This window comes from Strix aluco, chromosome 4 (genome assembly GCF_031877795.1).
Source record: "Strix aluco isolate bStrAlu1 chromosome 4, bStrAlu1.hap1, whole genome shotgun sequence".
Taxonomy (NCBI): Eukaryota; Metazoa; Chordata; class Aves; order Strigiformes; family Strigidae; genus Strix; species Strix aluco.
Window position 1 is genome coordinate 32,151,105 of NC_133934.1, and position 20,670 is coordinate 32,171,774.

The window sequence follows — 20,670 nt, forward strand, 5'->3', positions numbered from 1 at the left end:
ATGTCTAAGCACTTTTTGAGACCAATCTACTTTTACCTTCCAAAATATCAGTAAGTTCTATAGATGTAAACTTTAAAAAAGATTGTCCTTTGTTCTTAAGAAGTAGTAAGTGATTACTTCCTACATACCTCACCTATACCAATTACCAACTCCTGCAGTGATCTCTTTTGCAAGTGTTGGCTCGAACCAAAACTAACGTAACTCCATTCAGATGTACATACCTCTGCATTATAGCAATTTAAAATGTCAACAACAAAAAATTCTATTAATAAAACTGCTTTGTGCTTAGTGGAATTTGTTTTTCTTCAGGGAAAATAAATTCTTTACGCCACTGACATTAAGAATAAGTTTACATCTTTTTCAGCAATTTTCTACTCACAAGTTTCTTAACTGACAGTGATTTAAAAATTTTGCCCATCTTTGCTCATACACGCAACAGCAATTCTGAGCTGGATTATGGGATTCAAGGTCTTCAGTGCAGAGATGCGCTATATGGATTACAAGCTGATAGAGATAATTTACAATGTATTTTTTTTTAAAAAATCACAAATGTCATGTAAGCTTTTCTTGGCAGGTGCTGAAAAAGAGTTAAAATGTCATACTGACATACAGTTAAAAATATTTAAGTAACTTCAAGAAAAAAAGAGGAAATGGTTAGGATTCAACTCAGTCCACGTGGAAGAGCACAGAAGAGAGACTTGCACTAAACTTATCAGATAATAAAACTGGAGAACAAATGGGAACATTTCACGTATTGTCTGACATTCAGAACATATTGCCATGGAAAGCAAAACCCAGCAAAGATTCAGACTCAACCAGCTTCGTATCAGAGTTAAGTTAAAAAAGACATTGATATCCTGTCATTCTGTCAAACCTACCATTTCTGAATGTCTAGAGAAATTGAGCCTTCTCCTACTGATTTCAAATGAAAGAAAGATTTACTTACGAAGTAACAAAAGTGTACTTACACAAATTACACAAAATGTAATTTTGCTTGCTTCCTTCACAGATTTATGTCTAATAAGCAGGCTGAATCCCTGTCCTCAACACTGCTAGTCTGCAAAATCAGCCTATGACTGATAAAACAGAATATTCAACATAGTACCAATGCAAGCCCATCTAAAATTTGCTATTTGCTATTTTCTGAAAGTTATTTAGGCTCTTCATCTTAAACTAAGGAAGAAATTCTTCACTGTGAGGGTGGTGAGACACTGGAACAGGTTGCCCAGAGAAGTTGTGGCTGCCCCCTCCCTGGAAGTGTTCAAGGCCAGGTTGGACAGGGCTTTGAGCAACCTGGTCTAGTGGAAGTTGTCCCTGCCCATGGCAGGGGGGTTGGAACTAGGTGATATTTAAGGTTCCTTCCAACCCAAACCATTCTATGATTTATGATCCACAAACCACTGGAGGAAGACAAGGCACCTGACAGTAAGTATGTCATCATGAGAGGTCTCTATTTGATTGAAAGGGGTGCAAATAAGTAAACAGGTTATTTTATCCATAGATAGTAGATAAAGCCACATTTTTTTTACATTTGCAAGTTGATGTCTGCATATTTCTTTCCTTTCACAATATAAACAACACTTTGGGAACAACATGCTAGTCAATAGATGACTTATAAATGTTCACTTACAGTTTTCAGTCAAAGCATCTGGTTATCAAAGTCACAACATATAATTTCTAAATATTGACTGAAAAATAGACTAACAACTAAATGAAACTGATTTATTTATGCATAGCAATCTTTTTGTTAGATATTATATAGAACAGTCATTCCCCCAAAACTGAAGTCACATGAATCTTCATTAATACCAGTTTTCAAATAGCAAGGACTGAACTATGTTATTCAGAATAAGGACCTATGGTCACAAATGCTTTTTGCAATAATTAAGCCATAGTATTTATTTATTTTTTCAATCAAAAGGTATATTTCTCATTAAAAATGGTGGTAAATTTGCCTATAAGTAATATTAGAATTTCACAATTTTTCCTAAAATTCTTTGTCTAGCTCATTCCTAGAACAAGCCTCAGCTATTCCCTAGACAATCCTGGGATGCATAGCAGTAAATTATAACCTGGTGAAGTGGGGTTCTCTGGCTATCATGGTCATTATTTTTGAAAAAGTACTGAAATCCAAAAGAAATATTCTGAGCAATTAATTCCTTATTACTCATATGTTTTTCCAGAACTTCTCTATTCATAACCTAAATAGAAAATGTCTTTTTTTCCCTGCAGTTTCACAGTGAAGTATCAGCCTGAACTCTTGTATATAATATTCCAGCTCTCGAGTTATTCCTGTATTCCAGACACCTTCTTCACTGAAATTCAGCCTATCATAATTTTTATGCAGAAGTTTGACACATTTTTTAGACCAAGGTACTTGGCAGGATTGAAATGACAGTGTTATCTTACTGGTACATTGTGGCAGTCAAATAACTGACACACAGAACTGACTTTTGGCTTTTGTAAGATGGGGCACTAGAAATTCTTCTAGGCATCACACATTCATTTGGAACTGGAGGATGTATGACTCATGTCATGAGCCTGAATGCAAACTCAGGCTGCCCTGTGGTGAGTGTCTACATAACCATTACTTATGAATCAATGGAGCACAAGTCGACTCTTGAATATAGCCATAGTAGGCATGAGGGAAGCTTCCTGATGTTTGGGAAAAGTCACTTATGATTTTTCTGTATGTATTTTTTAAGATACTGGGTACATGGCATTGGGAGGACTATTGTGTGTCCTTATGGTAATTCCTTCTGATCATTAAACCTTTTAGCTGTGACACAAGTCCTTAATTCTGTGAAAAACATATCCACCTACCCATGCACGTGACACTTCTGACATGTACAGTCTTGTTGATTTAAAGAGATTTACTCCTGTGAGAAAATGCATTTAACTGATTGCATAATGATGTTTAAAGAAACAAACTAAACTGAGGCTGAAATTTTAAATTGTATGACTTCGTATAATTCATATGATTGACATTCATATGATTTCTTCTTAGAGAATGTGGAAAGCTCTTTCTCTGCATCTGCTCGTCATCATTTAACAACAACATAGATGACTTCCTGCTATTAAGACTTGAGTATTTAAATTTAAACTACGTAGGAGGACACTGGTCCTGAGAGCAACACAATAAAATTCCTCCAGTCACAGATTTCAGTTTTCATTTCTCAAACATAGTTATGGCAGTACTAATAAATGCCATGTTGATGTGCAAGAGCATAACAGATTTGATTCCAAGTGTCAGTAAGTCTAACCTGCAGTGAAGAAATACTAATGCAAAGCATGGGTTGTCCCTCCTTTCTAAGGGGTTTGGGAATCGTCTTGCCCAGGCCCAAATGCAAACAGGATGTCAGAGAGCCTGGACTGCAGTTTTTAGATTCCCTACCACAGTAACATTCACATAAGTGACCAGAAACAATAATTCCATCACCTTTTTTTGCTCATGCAGAAAAGATGCAAGATGTCTTCACAGGTCTGAGCTGATCTTGAAGAATTTTGACCACAGCTTGTTAGATTATAGGCAGACATAACCACAACACATTAGACTGTAACACATTTAAGCATGATACCTTTAAATATAAATACAACATTTCTCACACTTTTCTACTGAACTGCTTGAATATTGGCAAATTCAGGTATGATTATTACCTTATTGTGAATTTTTCTTACAGAGAAATAGTTTCCTATTCTCAAACACAAGAGGCTTGAATAAAATGAGAAAATGAAAACCACTCTGGATTTTGCAAATCAAAGACTATCTTCCAGGGAGGCTGTGCAACATTCAGTATTTTTTCCTCCCAGTTGGGTCCACTTGAAGCAATAAACATGCCAAGAGGAACCATAGCACTCCAGTATAACAGACTTAATGCTCTTGAAGCCACATGTCTCCTATGGTGGTACACATGCTGTTGTGATGTTATGTTGTGTCAGTAATTATGTAGCTGGCTGAAAAGGGGATATGATTTTTATGAATACCAGCACTTAATGCACAAATAAATTATTGCATGTGTGAATACAAAATGAGGAATTCCTAATGTGAAACTTACAGTTCAAGGGATTAATCTAAAAATCTTCCAAACATCTTAAATCCATTAAAAGCTGAATTTTTTTGTCCGTTATTGTAAAATGAATTCTTTTTAGGGCTAAGTTCAAATTTTTAAACATTTCTAAAAGTATCCCCATCCACTATAATAACTTCCATTAAAGCTTCATTCCCACAGAAAAACATCAACCTTTAGTCTACCATATCTTATAAATATTTAGAATACATCTGTACAAGATTTTTCCTTTTGTTGTTGTTGTTTTTTGTTTTTTTTTTTTTTTTTTTTAAAAGATGAAAAGTCTCTATGTTCAATTATGAAATGTTCTAATTGGCACAACTTCCTGATGTGGTTTAAAAGCCACAAGCCTGACCAGTGCTCTTCATTTACAAGAGCAAGGCAGCAGATGGCAGCATACAGTGAAAAAATGTACTTAACATTAGAACTAGTACAATTAGCAATGTTACTGCTGAAGAAGTCATAAACTTTTACTTCCGTTTATAAAAAATGGTTATTGTACATAAGCAGACTGATACAGTATTGAAGACAGTGTCAGCAACTCTACAGAAAGGAGGAAAACGTGAGAAAAAAACCTGCATATAATCATAGCTGCTATAATCAAGTTGCAAGAAGAGACAGAAATGTGAACGTACAAATTGATGTCTTCGAAAGACTCAGAAGTCTTCATGCTTAGCACTTAGCAAGCTGGATATTTATTTAGATTCCAAATATTGTGTTGGAATCGAGCTTGGAAACAAAAGTGGACAGCTTAATACTTGTATTTCCTGGGTCATACTGCAGCTATATAAAATGGCAAATCTTTTATTGCACTGCGAATTTCCATACACTGTGGTCTCTCAGGAATCACTGCTGAGACATATGAAAAGAGAGAGACTGTCCTTGACCACAGCAGCACTGTCAAAGATGTCATAACTGGATTCAGTGGTTTTGGTTCAAATTCTAGGAGTAGTTTACTCTCATTGCAAAAAAAGTGCTCAGCTTTAAGATTTAAGATTTATGCTGATTAAAAGACTTCTTAGAACTAAAAGCACCTCTGCCATTTGCAGTTTGCTGCTTCTTTCATTTGAGAAAAAATAAAATACACTTGGGGTTAACATAGGAAGTTCTACTTAAAACCAAACACAGATTTCTTTGGGGAACAAACTAGAGTCAAATAAAAATTCTGAGAGGTTCATGTAAGAAACACAGCATAATCCTACTGCATGATTGTCAGATGTAGCTTCATGGCAATTTACGTGTTGAAAAAACTTTTTGTAGGATCAAATAACTACTGTTAGAATTCAAATGAAAATGTGATTGTGTTAAAATTTACTTTCACAATTAATTGTCTTACCCTGCCTTCTAAAACACTTTTTTTAAACATAGATATGAAAGGCAATACTAACTTAACCTACATGGTCAGATCTTGGAAAGTCTTTTCTTATCTTCTTATCATAAAAATTTTCAATTTTGAAAGAAACAATATTTTAAATAATGCTGCATACTTGGAGTCTTTTTCCCTAATGCTTACCAGAATAACTTCCACTTTTGCCTAAATGAGTAAAATAAGAATACAAGGAACACCATAATATCAGCAAAATTTAGAAGAGTGATATGAGGACTTTAATAAATAAGTAAATACAAAATAAAGGTATGATTCAGTGACCAAAATCTATCACCTTTCAAATGGCATGACCCACTATGAAAAATCTGTCTGCACAAATTCATTGACAAATTCTGTGTATGTTTCCACACCTCTTAGTTAATTGAATTTACTATAAAACATAATGCAGTGGGAAATGTAAACATTTCAAGCGATTGCTGCCCTGATAATTCTTTGTTATGAATATTTAATTCTGAAATTTTAGTTTCTTTCATAAGTTAAAAACCAGTGCAGTAAAGTAGCAAGAAACTTGATTTGTTAACCTACAAATCTATAATTTATTCTTCACACAGTGAATTGACTTTCTCTAAATAGCTGAAACTTCAAAATATAATATGAATCAAAAGCATATGTGAAAGGCTAAATGATTTTAGTGCACACAAACAAACAGTTTGCAAAACTGTCATCTAAATAAGAAAACCTTTTGTCTCAATCCAGTAAAAGGATTTGTGAAAGTGGACTCCTGAGCTCATCCAGGGCTTCACTGAAATAAGTAGCTGCACCTGAATCCCATTCTAGTGTGCAGCCAGACCAGGTAATTTTGTACTTGCAGGCATAACTGGTGCCTAAAATCACTTTGAGAAATGAATGCATTTTAAATGAGTCATTACAGCTAATCTGAAAAACAATCTTCTCCCAGATACCAGCTATTCTGGTGATAATAGATTTCTGATTACCTTTGCACAGTGTGATTAAGGCTAAATTGGACACTGTTGAAGCAAGAGGGATAGGACTGCCAAGAAAAGCAGTAGAAAATAATCACAGCTGTTTTTTTTTTTTTCACCTGAACAGAAAATAGATAGGCTTTGCAGAGCAGATGTTCAAGGACAAAAATTTGGCCACAACTTTTAGGCCTTAGTTCACATTGTCTTTTAGCCATTTTTTTGCATTTAGGGGGAAAAAAAAAAGACAATGATAATTGATTCAAGCTTTCCTTAACTAGTTAGTTTTTAACTGGGCTCTGGAGAAGGCTATTGCAACTGATCTTTTGTTATTAAAATACATTTTAAATTCTGTAGCTGCATATTGTTTTTATAATAATCAAGCCAAATTTAAAAACAAATCGTTTCTGGTCTTTACGGTTGAACAATGTTATAAGTGTCCAGATGTGTGGCATTAGTTTGTAGAAGGTAACAACATGTAGGATATTTACATTCCTTGTTCTCCAAATCCAGACCAGACACTCCCATTTTCCAGTGTTTCTCATGACCATTGGAGCAAAAGCCTGTTGATTTCATAGTTTTTTAAGCTGATTTCAAACCTCATGTGATTGATGCTTGCCAAGTGTATATCCTTGAGTGTTAATATTAAAAAATCATTGTCTATTTTGGAGACTGGTGAATAAAACCCCAGAACATAGAGATACGCTAACTATAGAAGCATAAACATTCTTTACTCTGTAAACATTAAGTAATATAAAGATGCCCAAAACATTTCTTACTCTCCAATCCTAAATTAGATGGGAAATGTACCTGTCAATCATGTGAATCCTTATGTCACAAGGATTGTCCATTTTTGCACCTTGCCAAACATGTACAGGGACCAAACACTCTGTTAATCACATTATGCTATTTTACCCTGACCATGAAATGTAATGGTGGCATCCTAAATTTAGGATGAACATTATTCAACTGTATACTTCTTATAAGCCCAAAATACTGTGAACATCTGCATATCAAAGGCTTTCATGCTGCACCCTGAAGAATCACAGAAAAACCTTTCTATAGAAATGCTTTCTACAATGCTCTGAGGAGAATCCTGTTCTTCCTTGTCATGCCTGTATTCAGTAAGGAGTACTAGTACTCTATCTGTGTGTGCATTCATTTGTATGCTTATATATATATGTGTACTGTACACAGGGATTCACACTGACAAGAATGGATTTGACTATCCATAAGTGAATTTTCATGAAAAGTTAAATAACTTATGCATGTGAATACACCCCCCCCATTTTATTATAAAAGAATAACTACTATTAATTTGCAAAGAAAATTATAATTGATAGAGAATTTTAAATGCAATTCCGAATATCTCTCCTACTGGAAATCTTGTTATCTCTCCTACTGCAAATCTTGTTTAACATTTCATAAAATCTGCCCATGAAAATTTAAAGTGTCTTGCTTTTCCATAGACCAGTGAGTGAACAATTTCCACTAGGATTATCAGACCAAATTCTGCTTATGGATATCTCAGCACATTGTGACAGTGTTAGTAGTTTTTGGTTTTAAATCCATATAAAGCTGAATTAATATGAATGAACATAGTTTGTCTATACATGAATTTTGTATCTGTAAGATAATATCTTGTGTGGGTGCTATCTTTTACAAGTTCTTTACTAGTGACTAGATTTCAACCCATATCTCCCTGCCTTAGTATTCCCACTCCTGCAGTCTGCACATGATGCATTTTAATTGTACAGTCTGATTTTGATGCAGTCAACAGTTTGTTTAAAAATACCACATATTATTCCATAATGTAACTAATTGCAGTTGTACTTCTGTTTACATATTATTAATAAACACAACAAAATAAGTTGTCCTTGGAGACTAAGCATCTGGAATCCTTGAAGATGTGCAGTTGCAAACACCAAAAAGGAAGTAAAATCCTTGAAACAGTCCATTACCATTAAAAAGTAGTTTGCTGAGTTTCCAGTGCAGAAAAAACTTATTCCTACACCAGCCATTCTGACTAAAACCAAAGAAACTATGAGAACAGTCTCCCTTACAGACAGAACACCACATTTTGAGGATTTTTCACAAGAGATCTCTACATGGAAATCACCTGTACAGAGACATCCCTGATGTCTGTTCTGGGCAGTGTTTCAAGGACATGCCATTCAATATACCATTTTAAAAAATTCATCCTGAGTAGAGTCCAATGCTAAACATGGCAAAAAGGATATGGGAACTTCTTTTCTACTAGTATGGGTTCGCAGTCAAACACCTAGCAGCAGACTAGCCATGCAGATCAGATGAACAACAAAGGGTAGAGATAGACAAGCGTAAGAATGAAGAGTTTTCTCTTAGTGTCTTCCAAGAAAACTTACGCTTTCAAATAAAGTTTGACTGTAGGTAGGTAGGCAGCTGAAGTTTTGAACAGTTGAAGCCACAGCACACGTTAACACTCAGTATGTGGATCAGAAGAGTGCAGAGTCAAAACTATCTGAAAGCCCAAACCCAAAAGGAATAAAAAAATATCTGAGAAGATCTTGTTTTTCCCAGTTTACAGGAGGTCTACAGTCAAGCAAAAACTAAAAAACAAGTCCCACTATAGAGTGTGGTGAGTTACAGTCTGCAAAACTTAAGGAAAGAGAGTTGAGTTTGGAGAAAATTAGGCTTCACTTATAAAAAAAATTTTTAAAAAAGGGGACTCTGTGTTGTACCCCTACAACCCATGCATTAGCAGAGATTTTTTTAATACTCACAGTTACCCTTCAAAGTAAAAAAAGATCTCTCCAAAATCATATACATGAAAAATTATATAATGAAGCAATATTCACAGATTATCTTCAGCATGATATATCCATCACAGCAAAAGTCACAAAAATACTTATTAAAGGTGAATTAACACATAATATCTAACTCCAAAGGAAGTGACCCACACTTCTGAAAAGTCAGGTGTTAAGAGTTCCCCAAATATTGGTAGAGAAACCTAAATTTAAAAGCGATATTTAATACCTTAGAGAGTGTCTGTGCTCTTCTCAGGATCTGGCAAAATGGGATAACATCTTCTAGCATAACATATGTACTTATTTGAGAATTTGTGACCCATTGTATGCAATGACAGAGTGCAGAGCTCTCTATTTGCTATAGTTATGCACTGATGATAAATTACAAGTGAATTTATTTTTGTACAAGTGAACAATCCTAAATGTAAATGTTTATTAGAACTTTTGTTACAGCCTCAAAGGCATTTGTTAACTAGCTATTATTGCAGTGCAGTAAATGACAGTTGGCCTCTATTTTACTTTTTATAAACTTGTTATAAACATATATATTTATGCTAACCACACTTTATATTTTAATATTTTATCCCAGATTTTCTGCTGGTTTGGTTACCGGCAGCCATTAAATTTGTGAACAGATGGAGCAGAAGTTATGCTAACTTTTCAGTCTAGGCAAAGTTTAGAAGAGTCTAGATTTCTGTGCTTCTTGAGGGAGTGGAAACAGCGAATGCAAGAGGGAACAGAAAGTATTCTAGGACATCCAGGATTTTCTGCACACACTGGCGGCTGGAACATTACAAAGAAGATTCTTCAGTAGGTGGACACTGGCAAAAGAAAGGACCATGCTCCTGACAGCTAAATATATCTATGAACGGATACAGAAGGAGGCTCCTTGCCATATCTGAGCTCTCAGACCTGCCCCTCCTCTCTACCAGTGTGCACTGGCACCTGCAAGAAAGGGTCTGCCTGCTCAGAGGCTTCCCTCCAAGCCTCAGTGTGTGAAACCGCTTGCCAAATTTGGTTTTAGTAGGGCAATACTTCTGCTTGCACTACACAACAATTTAGCTTCTCAAGAGGACCAGGGTGACTGGGTTTGGGCATCATAAATCAGGCTACATGATTCAACCGTCTTTTGCTCTGGCTGTATCCTCTATGAGATTTAGGAAATATTCCAAGTGATACCACTTCAGGAAACCTTATCTTCCTAAGTAAATTGGAATAGCTCCTTTATTTTCTCACATAAAAACTCAGCTTATTATAATCATCAGCTGATATTAGTGTGTTTCTAAATGTGAAACTTCTAGAATTGTTTGCCACTCAAATGGTACCTTGAGACAATCTGCATTATTAGTTCTCTTTTTCAGTGTCATACATATACTGTTGTACAATCCATGTAATGAATAGTTTATTTCACTTCCAACCTGATATAATGAGTGAAGTTAAGAAAATATAATCTTTGTACTCACCCCAGCCTTTGGTTTAGCTCCAGAGCTGGCTACCAAACAGGGAGATGCTAAGTCAGGACAATGGATATTAGAAGACAAGTTTGTTTGTGAGTGACTTACTGAAGCAACGTCCACTCCACTTTCAGAACCGGATTCAACATCCTGTAAAAAAAAGTTGCAAGTCTCTTTAAAAAATATGAATATGAAATAAAAATCTTCTAAATAATGGAAGTATTTAGACAGGCTCACTCAAATATATATGCTTAATTCTCTGTGTAAGAGTAATTCCCCTTATTGTGTTCCATTACATACACATTCATTTGCTGTCCTTTTCAATGTGGTGGTTTGCATTAGCCGCTGTTCTGAAATTATAAATCACCACTAACATCAAAGCTATAATTTTCCTAAATGTTAGAATGCAAGGTAAGAAAAATCAGTTTGGGGCTGCAGAAGTCTGACATTTTTCTCTGATGTTCAGTATTTCCTGTGTGCTCCCACCTTCTGTCTCCAGCAGCATTGTGAGCTCAGTGAACATCTGTAAACCATTACACGCTGAAATGACATCACCATCCAGCAGTTTATACAATTCAGAGGTACAGCTCCCTAGCTTTTTGGAATCAGCAGACACTTATCAGCCAAATGCTATTTCTGGTTAAAATGCCCTTACTTTTAATGACACTGATTACATTCCTTTTCTGAGAATAAAAAGAAGAAGAAATATAGTATGTTTTATTGTTGAGGAAGTAAAAGCATAGTGCATGCTTGATTTACTGTGTAGAGTGAGGGCAGGGGATTATACTGCTTGCAGATAAATTCTGACACATGTCTGGCAAAGAGCTGGCTATGTGTAGAACCAGTCATATACTGTCAGGATTATTAGCCGAGGTGCAGCCTGTACGAATACAGCTACACAGTACACAGAAGAAAGTCTGAACTATTAACCCCAGCCAACACTGTGCAAAGCCTTAGTTTCCTAATACCAAGTTCCTAGAATAGGTGAAATATGGGGGTTCTGCTCCTGAACTGGAAAGAAATGGCAACCATTTGATTCATTATTTCCAGTTAAGTCTCTGGTCTGCCAAACTGAAGCTGCCAATTAGACAGATGCCTCTACACCAAGTATGCAAGTCAGGTATTTCCTGCCAGCAAGTCCTCTGCAATGTGAAGCACTGGGAAATGCAGCAGAGCCATGGAAATGCCTCTGTAGAAGTCAGCTTGGCTAAAGCTGCTCTCAGAAGCTTCCACTTAGCAGAGCCATGCTGCCACAGTGCAGAACCATGGTCCCTGCCCCGTCACCCATGTTTTTGCATCACATTCAAATGCTTCGTTGCTACAAAATCAATATGAGAGTGAGCACAATGCATAAATGTCCTGAAAACCAAATCTTTTGATCCTGTGATTCATAATAATCAAAGGCTCAAAAATGCCTAGAAGATCAGTGTATATAAAGAGCATATATACTATGTTTGATGCAAGCTGTCTTTCTGGAGGGCATGGAAACAGGTACCACCTCTCATTATCATGCAGGTTTACTTATACAGAATGCCTCAACTCCCTCTATTGCTCTATTGCTGTAAGAAATTAGCTAAAATGCTAGCAAGGATTGCTAAAATACAGAGAACAGATGTTAACATTGTATTTCAGCTTTTCTGTGCCATCAGTGCACAAGGAGATACTGTGAGAACATTGATATTTTGGGGGATACTGAAAGTGCAATTATTTTATGTCCTTTTAAAATGATATATAATGTAATCTTCAGCTGACCAAACCCTCTGAAGCTTAAATACAGCTTTTCTGACCTACAGACCACTCACCTCACTATATAGCAATAATGAAGTCTGGCTTTAATAGGAAAAAACCCTTATTATTTAAAAGAAATACCACTGACAAAAACAAGTGACCTGAACGTTAGCCTACAGATCTTGGGGCAGTATTTCTCAGGTTTCTTAAATTGAAAAACAGCTGCAGCACATGTGGGTGAAATTAAGAGGAAGCCTGCACAAGAACACCTTGGGTCTGCCATTTCATGTTCTTCATAGTTACACGTGTAAACATTTTTCAGAAAAAAAGAATGCATCAATCATGTTTGTGAGCTGTGTAGTCTCCCTTCAGACTGCTCTCAGCAAGGAACTGTCACATTTATATAAATAAAATAATTAAAGAAATTTAAATAATTAAAGTGTACAGTTATGCCCAGAATCCTATTTTGAATGACGGAGGATTTAATAAGTGTGTTTCTGCCAAAGATTTAATGTACCCTCCCACTAGCAAAAAACAAGACCTGTAGCTCAGACTTACTTTCAATTCTAATTATTTAATGTCAAAAGACACACACACATATGTTCTGAGACTGGTGTGATCCTGACTCTGTGCTGACTCTGCATTTACAGTAAGTGATAATTAGAGAGCCAGACATTTTCTGAATCTTGTTGATCTCCCCTTCTTTCATCTGGGAGCTCTGAAGCTCTCATTTATGAAATGATGCCAAAAGGAAATAATGGATGCAAATATTTCAAAACATATATATATGGAAACAAAAATACAAGACAAATTCTTTACAAAAAGAGGTTTAGTTCTGAAACCAAGGAGCTGATAAATGTGAGGGCTGAAATTAAAAAAAAAAAAAAAAAAGGAAGGTGAAGTAAAACCAGATTCTACTAAGAATAAGAAAGATGAAGCAAACTATCTTACAGGTATATGCCTCCGTTTGTATGTCGGGGTACTGGATGGGGAAGAGCCTGCACTGAGAGCATTCTCAATATCCTGGTCAAGCTGGTCCAGTTTCATAATTAACAGCACCATTGAATCCAGTCGTGATCGATCGCGATCTTCTGTTATTTCCTAAGGAACAGAACATGCAGTTGCTAAATCTGAAATGGCATTACTTGGTAAGAATAAGCTTAAATTAAAAAAGTCCTGTTTCTTAATTTGTCATGAAAGTACATTGAATAATAAGCAGAAAAATCTCTTTGAGAAAAATACTGTTTTGTGTAATCAGTTCGCTGAGCATTGACTTACTGCTGGGAAAACATTTTATATTAATATTTAATATACATCCATTATAGAAATTAAATTTTATAAAAAGCACAATTGTTTTGTGAAAATGCATCATTACCATTTCCTTGATACACATATTTTTTTTAAAGATCTACTGATTCTAAACACTCCTCCAAATATTCACCCCAAGTTAATTAATTTGACTGAACAAATACAAATGCTGAAGGTTAGTGTAAGGTCAAAATGGGAAAGAAGGGAGTTCAGAGAAGCCATTTTCAAGCTGAAAATAACCACAGCTACTTTTCCTTGCAGAACTCATCAGTGTAACTGTGTTTTGTCAATTCTTGGCAGAGATTTCTGTCTTGGTTGGAAATTTTTGATATACATGAGATATGTTAACATTATAGTAAACACAACATTGTAGATCCTCTGACTGGAAAGAGGGAAGGATGCGGGTTATTCACATCACAGCCTTAAACACCTAGTTTATGCAGCTTATTACCCTATACTCCATTTGTAGCAAATGGAGACAGAGAAGATCCTCAAAAGAGCAACTCAAAGCAAAATCTTGTTAGATGGACTAAATGATGCTCTCAAGGAGTTCCTCCCTGTCTTTCCCCTTTATATAGAGAGTAGACACAAAAGTTAGCCAACTAGCCTGCCTCAAAATTCAGGAATATGAAAACCCCCACTGGTTCATGTATGGATTTTCATAATAGGAAGTTAGAAAATAGGAAGTTCTGTTAACTCACTTAAAATAATATTTTTATAAATCCTTCTCAAGAAATGGAAAAAAGTATCTTATAATTACTTCATTGTGTCCAAGAAGTAGGTAATATAAATGCCCAAATCAGTCTTTTTTGATAGTCATCAAACTGTTTTTCAGGCTACACAGGGACTTCTACAGTTTGTTAGGTATATATTAGCAGGTTTTTTCTTCAAAGACATTGCAAAACATGAATCAAATTATTCCTACTAGAACTAAAGAAACTGTATCAATAAAATAGTCATATAAAACATGGTCTACATGGTCTTTATGTGAAGACAGAGGTGACGAAGTTTAGTTAACTAAATCTTAGAAAAGCAGAAACACAAATCCATCAGTACATAACAGAGTTATGAACAACGTTCATAGCAAAGGCCAAATTCAGGAGAACTCTATTTCATTTTTTTATTAAAACATGATATTTTGGGTTGCCTTGCTGAAAAACCTGATAAATTTGCAGGACCTCCTGATGTACCTGAACTGAGTTTAGAATGACTCTGAGAGAATATTACCCTCAAAACATAGTGATCAGTGAAATGGGTTAAGTTTCACTTTCAAATTGAAAACACAATGTCCTAAATGTTTCATTGAAACTGTGCATCTTCATTTTAACTGATGTTAAATTGATGTCTGAAGTTAGCAAATGTCAGAACAGTTATTTCATCTAATTTGCATAGGTACAGAAGGCCCAGTGGAGCAAATAAGAGTCTGCCAACAAAAGAGACATGATCTCCTTTGTGGCATGGGGCTACTTTTGCCATGGTGGGTGATTGTAACCAGTTTACCCATTCAGAGAGTGCCAGTGCTGCTACCAAAACAAGCCTCCTACACAGTCCCCTAGCTGAGTAGTTACTTCTATTAGTTTTGGTTGGAAATATACCACTGGACAGGCTAATCAACCTAAAATTTACTCTTGACTTAAAACACAAAAGTTAATTGCCACACCACAACAAAATGAGTGGTGGTGACTGGGTGGGGTTTTTTGTTTGTTTGTTTTGCCTTTTTTTTTTTTTTTCAGACTAGAGAGGTAACAGGCATTTTACGTGAAGACAAAAAAAAATCTGGAATTTTCCCCAAGCAAATTGTTTGACTTATCCTGTCAAAAAAGTATAAACTTGCATGTATAAACTCTGCATGTAGCAGATTGAGAATGCTGGAGAAAAATCTGCTGAAATGAAGAGGTGGCAAAATATTGCTCAAAGTGATATTCAGGCTTGACACAATGGGCTAGCTTTGCAGGCAACCACCACTTTCAGAAAACAATAATATTATCAGTATGGAATTTAGCTATTCTGTTCAGAAGTCCCAGAAATGGTTTATGGTTCTGACTGCTGTTGACATCAACCTTGTCATGAGAAGTTTTAACATTTTAAGTATAGTTTCTATTCTGGAAGTTACTGAATAAAATAATAATCAACTTCTGTTTGGTTGGGGCACTATTAAATTGTATACATGAAAGTCTAAGCATTATACCAAAAATTTTACACATACAAATAAAAAAGGCTAACCTTGAGTTGGAAATTCAATACAACACACTAAATAAATATTATTATAAGATCAATTTATGTTTAGACAGTTTTACCCTTGATATTATCTAATAAATTTCCAAGAGCTTTATAGTCTCTTTGTCTTTTTTGTATCTCCCTTGTGAGTGTGTTTTGAGTTTTTATTATTGTAGTGTGATATGATCTAAAGCCAGCAAGATATTAGCAATTAATTTGTTTTCTTTTGAAAACACAGTATTTCTTTGCATCCAGTCTTTCACATTTTCCCTTACCGATAGCTAGTTACCTTCCAAATTAGAATACAAAAATACAAATTACATTTATAAAAATATACAGAAAACCTACCTTTACCACTATGAAGTCAAAACTCAGTCAATAGAAGGTCCCCGGTCAAAAAGTGCCCTTACAACCTTGATTTCTGCCTTTAGGCATTTGCATTGGGCAATTCAGGAATGTATCACAAACATATACAGTAGGTCAAACTTGAGATGTTATTCGTCTGGAGATTTTATTTTTAACATGTCTCCACACAAAGAGGAAATACTTTAGGTCATGAACTGGGAAAAACAATATTTCTTTTAATTTGTATCCTCACTGGTGTGATAAAGGAGCTAGTTAAATTTGAATATATTCATATGTTTAGAACAGAAAGCATTGTGACTGTTCCCAGGATGAAGGATGCTTGAGTTACTCATAAATTAAGTATTAAACCCCCAAAGTTAAGGTCATATTAAAAGAAATCCAAACGTTTTTACAATGAAAACAGTTCACCAGTCCTGTTGCTATTGTCAGCAAACAATGTTAATAAAATTAAGACGTTTTTGAGAACATGGTTGCAAATGAGATTCAGTCACTTTTTTAGACACTTTTGTCATTTTGGAGCTTATATTGTTATTGAAAAGAATAACACTATTTTTTTTTCCCCCTATGTATTCCTATGTCTTCAAGTGCTTGTTCGTCTTGTTACTACCAAGCTCCTTTGTGCTTGCATTTACAAACTGAGGTTGTTTATTAACATGATGTCTCTATAGCACTCTGCATGGAAAACACCTGGCAATTTATGGTTTTTGTGCATAATGTTATATTTTTTATTTTGAATGCTTCATGGATAAACAACAAACACTGTACAAAGACAGCATTAATCAGAATTTAAAAAAAGTACCTCCCCCTCCTTTTTTTAAAGTTTAGATTTAATACATCCATTTTTCCTTATCAGGGCATGGCAATACAATTGAAGCAGATACCCTTCACTTCCTTGCTCTCTTAAATCCTGTATGTCTCTGTTTTCCCCCTTCTCCTGCAGCCACTGTTTTATACCACATACACACACTTTTCTTCCTACTGTAGCCCCTTTTCCCACATACTTATTCTAGCTGAGTAGAGCTGAAACAAAAGGTACCTTTTGAAAAGAAGTATGTTCTGTTAAGAATAAAACCTATTTTAATCTTCACAGCAAAAATTTTGCACAGAAGTAGTTAGTACACAAAACTAACTTTGTGCTCTCTCTTAATAGCAGGATTGAATCACTCCCACCTTCCCTGTAAGAGCTCCCTTTCAAAGCATCTGCTGGTTTCCAGAGCAGAGCTGACCCCCGTTAGTGCCAGTGGGGTCTCCTGTGGTGAAGGAAGGGAGAGGACATCCCACTCCAAGCAGCCCTCATTAGGGCCATCAGGGCACTACCAACCTTGCTCCTCCCTGACACTCTTGTGTCAAGATGCTCGTAATTTCTCTGAAAAGGAGACCTTGGTTTTTAGAGACAAGCCTATTGCACAACTGACAAGGCAAGCTTGATTACCCACAAAAGAAAGGCATCTTTTATGGAAAGAGTTGGCTGAATTTTATCTGGTATTCTTGATCTGCAGCTAGCTGGACGGACTTAAAATCTTGTATTGATGCTATGTATTTCAGATGGCATTAAATTACTCATTCTTGTCTTTCCTTGACAAAAAATACCCTTTCTGAAAAATAGAAAGTTATCAAAGCACTGATTTTATACTGTGAAGTTTTTAATCTGAACTGAAAACAAAGAAATAATATTGCAAAATATGCTATGTTGGAATTAATCTGTTGATTTTTACTAGCAGTTGTATAAATCAGATGTGTAATTTTCATCCTTCTACATTGCAGTGTACAGTTCATAAACTTTGAAAAACACCTAAGAATTTTATATTTCTCTAGATTTTACATTCTACAGTACCATGTTAAGAGTCCTACTCAATATGTTGGAGGGATTGCAGGCGGAGAACATTGAAACACAATGAAAAAGCTAAAGCACTCTATTTCTTTTTGGCATAAAACACAAGGACCAGACACCAGCAAAAAATCACAGCAAGATTATTATTATAAATCATATTTTGAATTAATATTTAGAATATACTGAAAACAGAACAAATAACATAAGCATACACTGGTGTACACATGCACAGATGAGGACACATGCTCATGCATGCAGCTATCCCTACACATTCACAAAACTTTTTGGGAGAGTAGTTTTTCTTCTAATTCTTTCAAGAACTTTAGATAGCTGACTCAGTTTTTCCAAATATAAAGTATTCAATGGCACTGGTTTATGTGCACTTTTTAATTTCTGTTAAACCCACGAATAAGTTATGTTTGCAAAAATGACGTCTTCAGAGGCACTTGATTGCTATATAATGTAGTAATCGTGATTTTCACTGCTATTCTTAAAAGAAATGTAATAAATACAATTACACCAGGAAGTCAACCTCTGAATAACATATTCCCTTAACAAAACACATGATTTTTACACTTCCAGACAGAAAATATGGCTCCTTCTGTGGAGCACAGTGCTTGCAGGGATAGTGCTGCACTCTCTGGAGAAAAGAGGAAAATGTGTTGGGAAATGACAGAGGGAACAAAATCCAAATCTACCCAAGCCGGTAAATTCCAGGAACTGGAAGATTTCAGGAATAGAAGTGAGGTGGTTTCTCCATTTCCCTAACTTTTTACAAGATCTTTTAAACTCATGTGCTATTCACAGATACAGTCTCCTGAATTTAACCTTATTTCCACTGCAGACACTTGCCATCTTTCACGTTCAAAGCTAATTTAATCTAAACAGAAACATTCCTCTTTAGTAACTTCCTTCCAAGACAAGCTGTTTTTGCCTAAACACGTACTCAACCTGTAGGCTGTACTCTATTTTAGTTCAGGCAGTTTTGATTGTAGTTTTCCATGTTTCATGTCAGCCAAGTAAACTATCTAACAGAGATGTTATTTTAATAATGAAATTTAGCATTTCACTATTGATGAAATGGAAAATCACTCAAAAACCTTGGAGGAAAACAATCTGAGGAATTATTATTACATGGCTGTGTTGACTCAGCAGAAACAGCAGAAACAGCAGGCAGTAGCTACTCATGAAGGGGTTGCTCTTGAAACACAACAGCTCTGCAGTAAGAAACTAAGTCAATCATGGTCGCTTTCTAGCTAATGTCCTATTACCATGGGTAGATATTAATGGAAAACATAGATTTCTCAGACTGTCCTTACTGTGTTAACATTCTATCAATTCTCCTGCAATATTAATGCAAATAATATTGGTGGCATCAATTCAGGTAACCAACAGAAACAAAACCAAATGTAAAATGAACAACTCTAAATGGTATATCTTGTCCAATGTAGAAGATAATTATACTTACAATACAATTTCATAAACTACAGATGATGGGTGAAATCCAGCCCTCTGTCTTTGGAGTTACACTTGCTTACAGTAGCTGGTCTGATGACACCCAACTCCCAGTAATCATTCCTGACTTAGGATCATGTCATGTTTACGACTATGAAAATTTGCCAAAATAAATCCCATAGAGGCACAGAGCACAACATGAACATAATCTGTCTTCATTAGGTGGAAAAATTATAGCTAAACATAAAATCATTAATCATGTGTTTTCCAACATAAACAATATTCAATTACTATTCAATTACTTTCCAATTTCCCCCTTCTTCATATTTTGTAAATTAGCATTACACTTATTCTAAAAGTCAACTTTTATGACTATGCTTTTATGGCTCTTACTTACAAAGTAAGCAAAAAGCATGTTATTACCTTTACTGCACCCAATTTCTATTTGTTATGAGGAGAAAGACTGCTGCTTTGTGGAGAATATTATGACAGTAATTTGAGCACTAATTATCAGACTGGAAAAATACTGTGACTAAATAGAACTGTGATTAAGTAGAATATGAGTGATAGATGACTGATGCTGCATTTTTTTATATTATTGCAAAACTACCTTTTTATACTATTGTAAAATTATCTACAGTACTTTTCTGCAAAATCAACAAGAAAATACTTCAGTGAACTTCTTGTTGTTTTCCTATTATGCTATAAATTAAAGAGTCAAACAAGGCAAAATAGTGACTCTATTTTAATAATCAGAAATAAAATCAGCATCAGTGACATTATGAAATTTAGCCTGGATACACTTCTGTTGGCATGTGTTTTACAAATACACAAATAAGTAAATCTATTTGTGTACTTATATTTTATATGCCTACTTTATAGATTAGTGGGAAGGGAGCTGTTTTGGTTTTTTTTGTTTTAGCTTTGCAGTTAAATGAGAGGGAGGGTTTGTCCTTCAGGAGATCTGTTCTGGTCTTTGGGATTTTGTTTAAGGTTAATTTTCAGGCTATTTGATTTATCAAACTAAATATTCAAAGTAAATCAAGGGAGAATAATTGATGCCAATGATCAATCACAGGGGTCCTCATATCTACTGAAATCAAATGAATTAAGAATAATTTCTGTGAGACTGTAAAGTCCAAACTCCAAAT

At 35.2% G+C, this 20,670-nt stretch overlaps 1 protein-coding gene across 4 annotated transcripts in view; it reads right to left on the reverse strand.

The window, feature by feature from the left end:
* DLC1 (DLC1 Rho GTPase activating protein) overlaps positions 1-20,670 on the reverse strand; it is a 254,930-nt gene that overhangs the window by 164,707 nt on the left and 69,553 nt on the right. For 3 of the 4 annotated variants that reach the window (XM_074822635.1, XM_074822634.1, XM_074822637.1), the window contains 2 exons: positions 13,294-13,443; positions 10,624-10,764 (listed from right to left, as the gene is read on the reverse strand). In XM_074822635.1, the coding sequence (XP_074678736.1) occupies positions 10,624-10,764; positions 13,294-13,443 (291 nt within the window). The remainder of the gene's footprint in view (positions 1-10,623; positions 10,765-13,293; positions 13,444-20,670) is intronic. The other variant, XM_074822636.1, reaches the window with a different exon arrangement.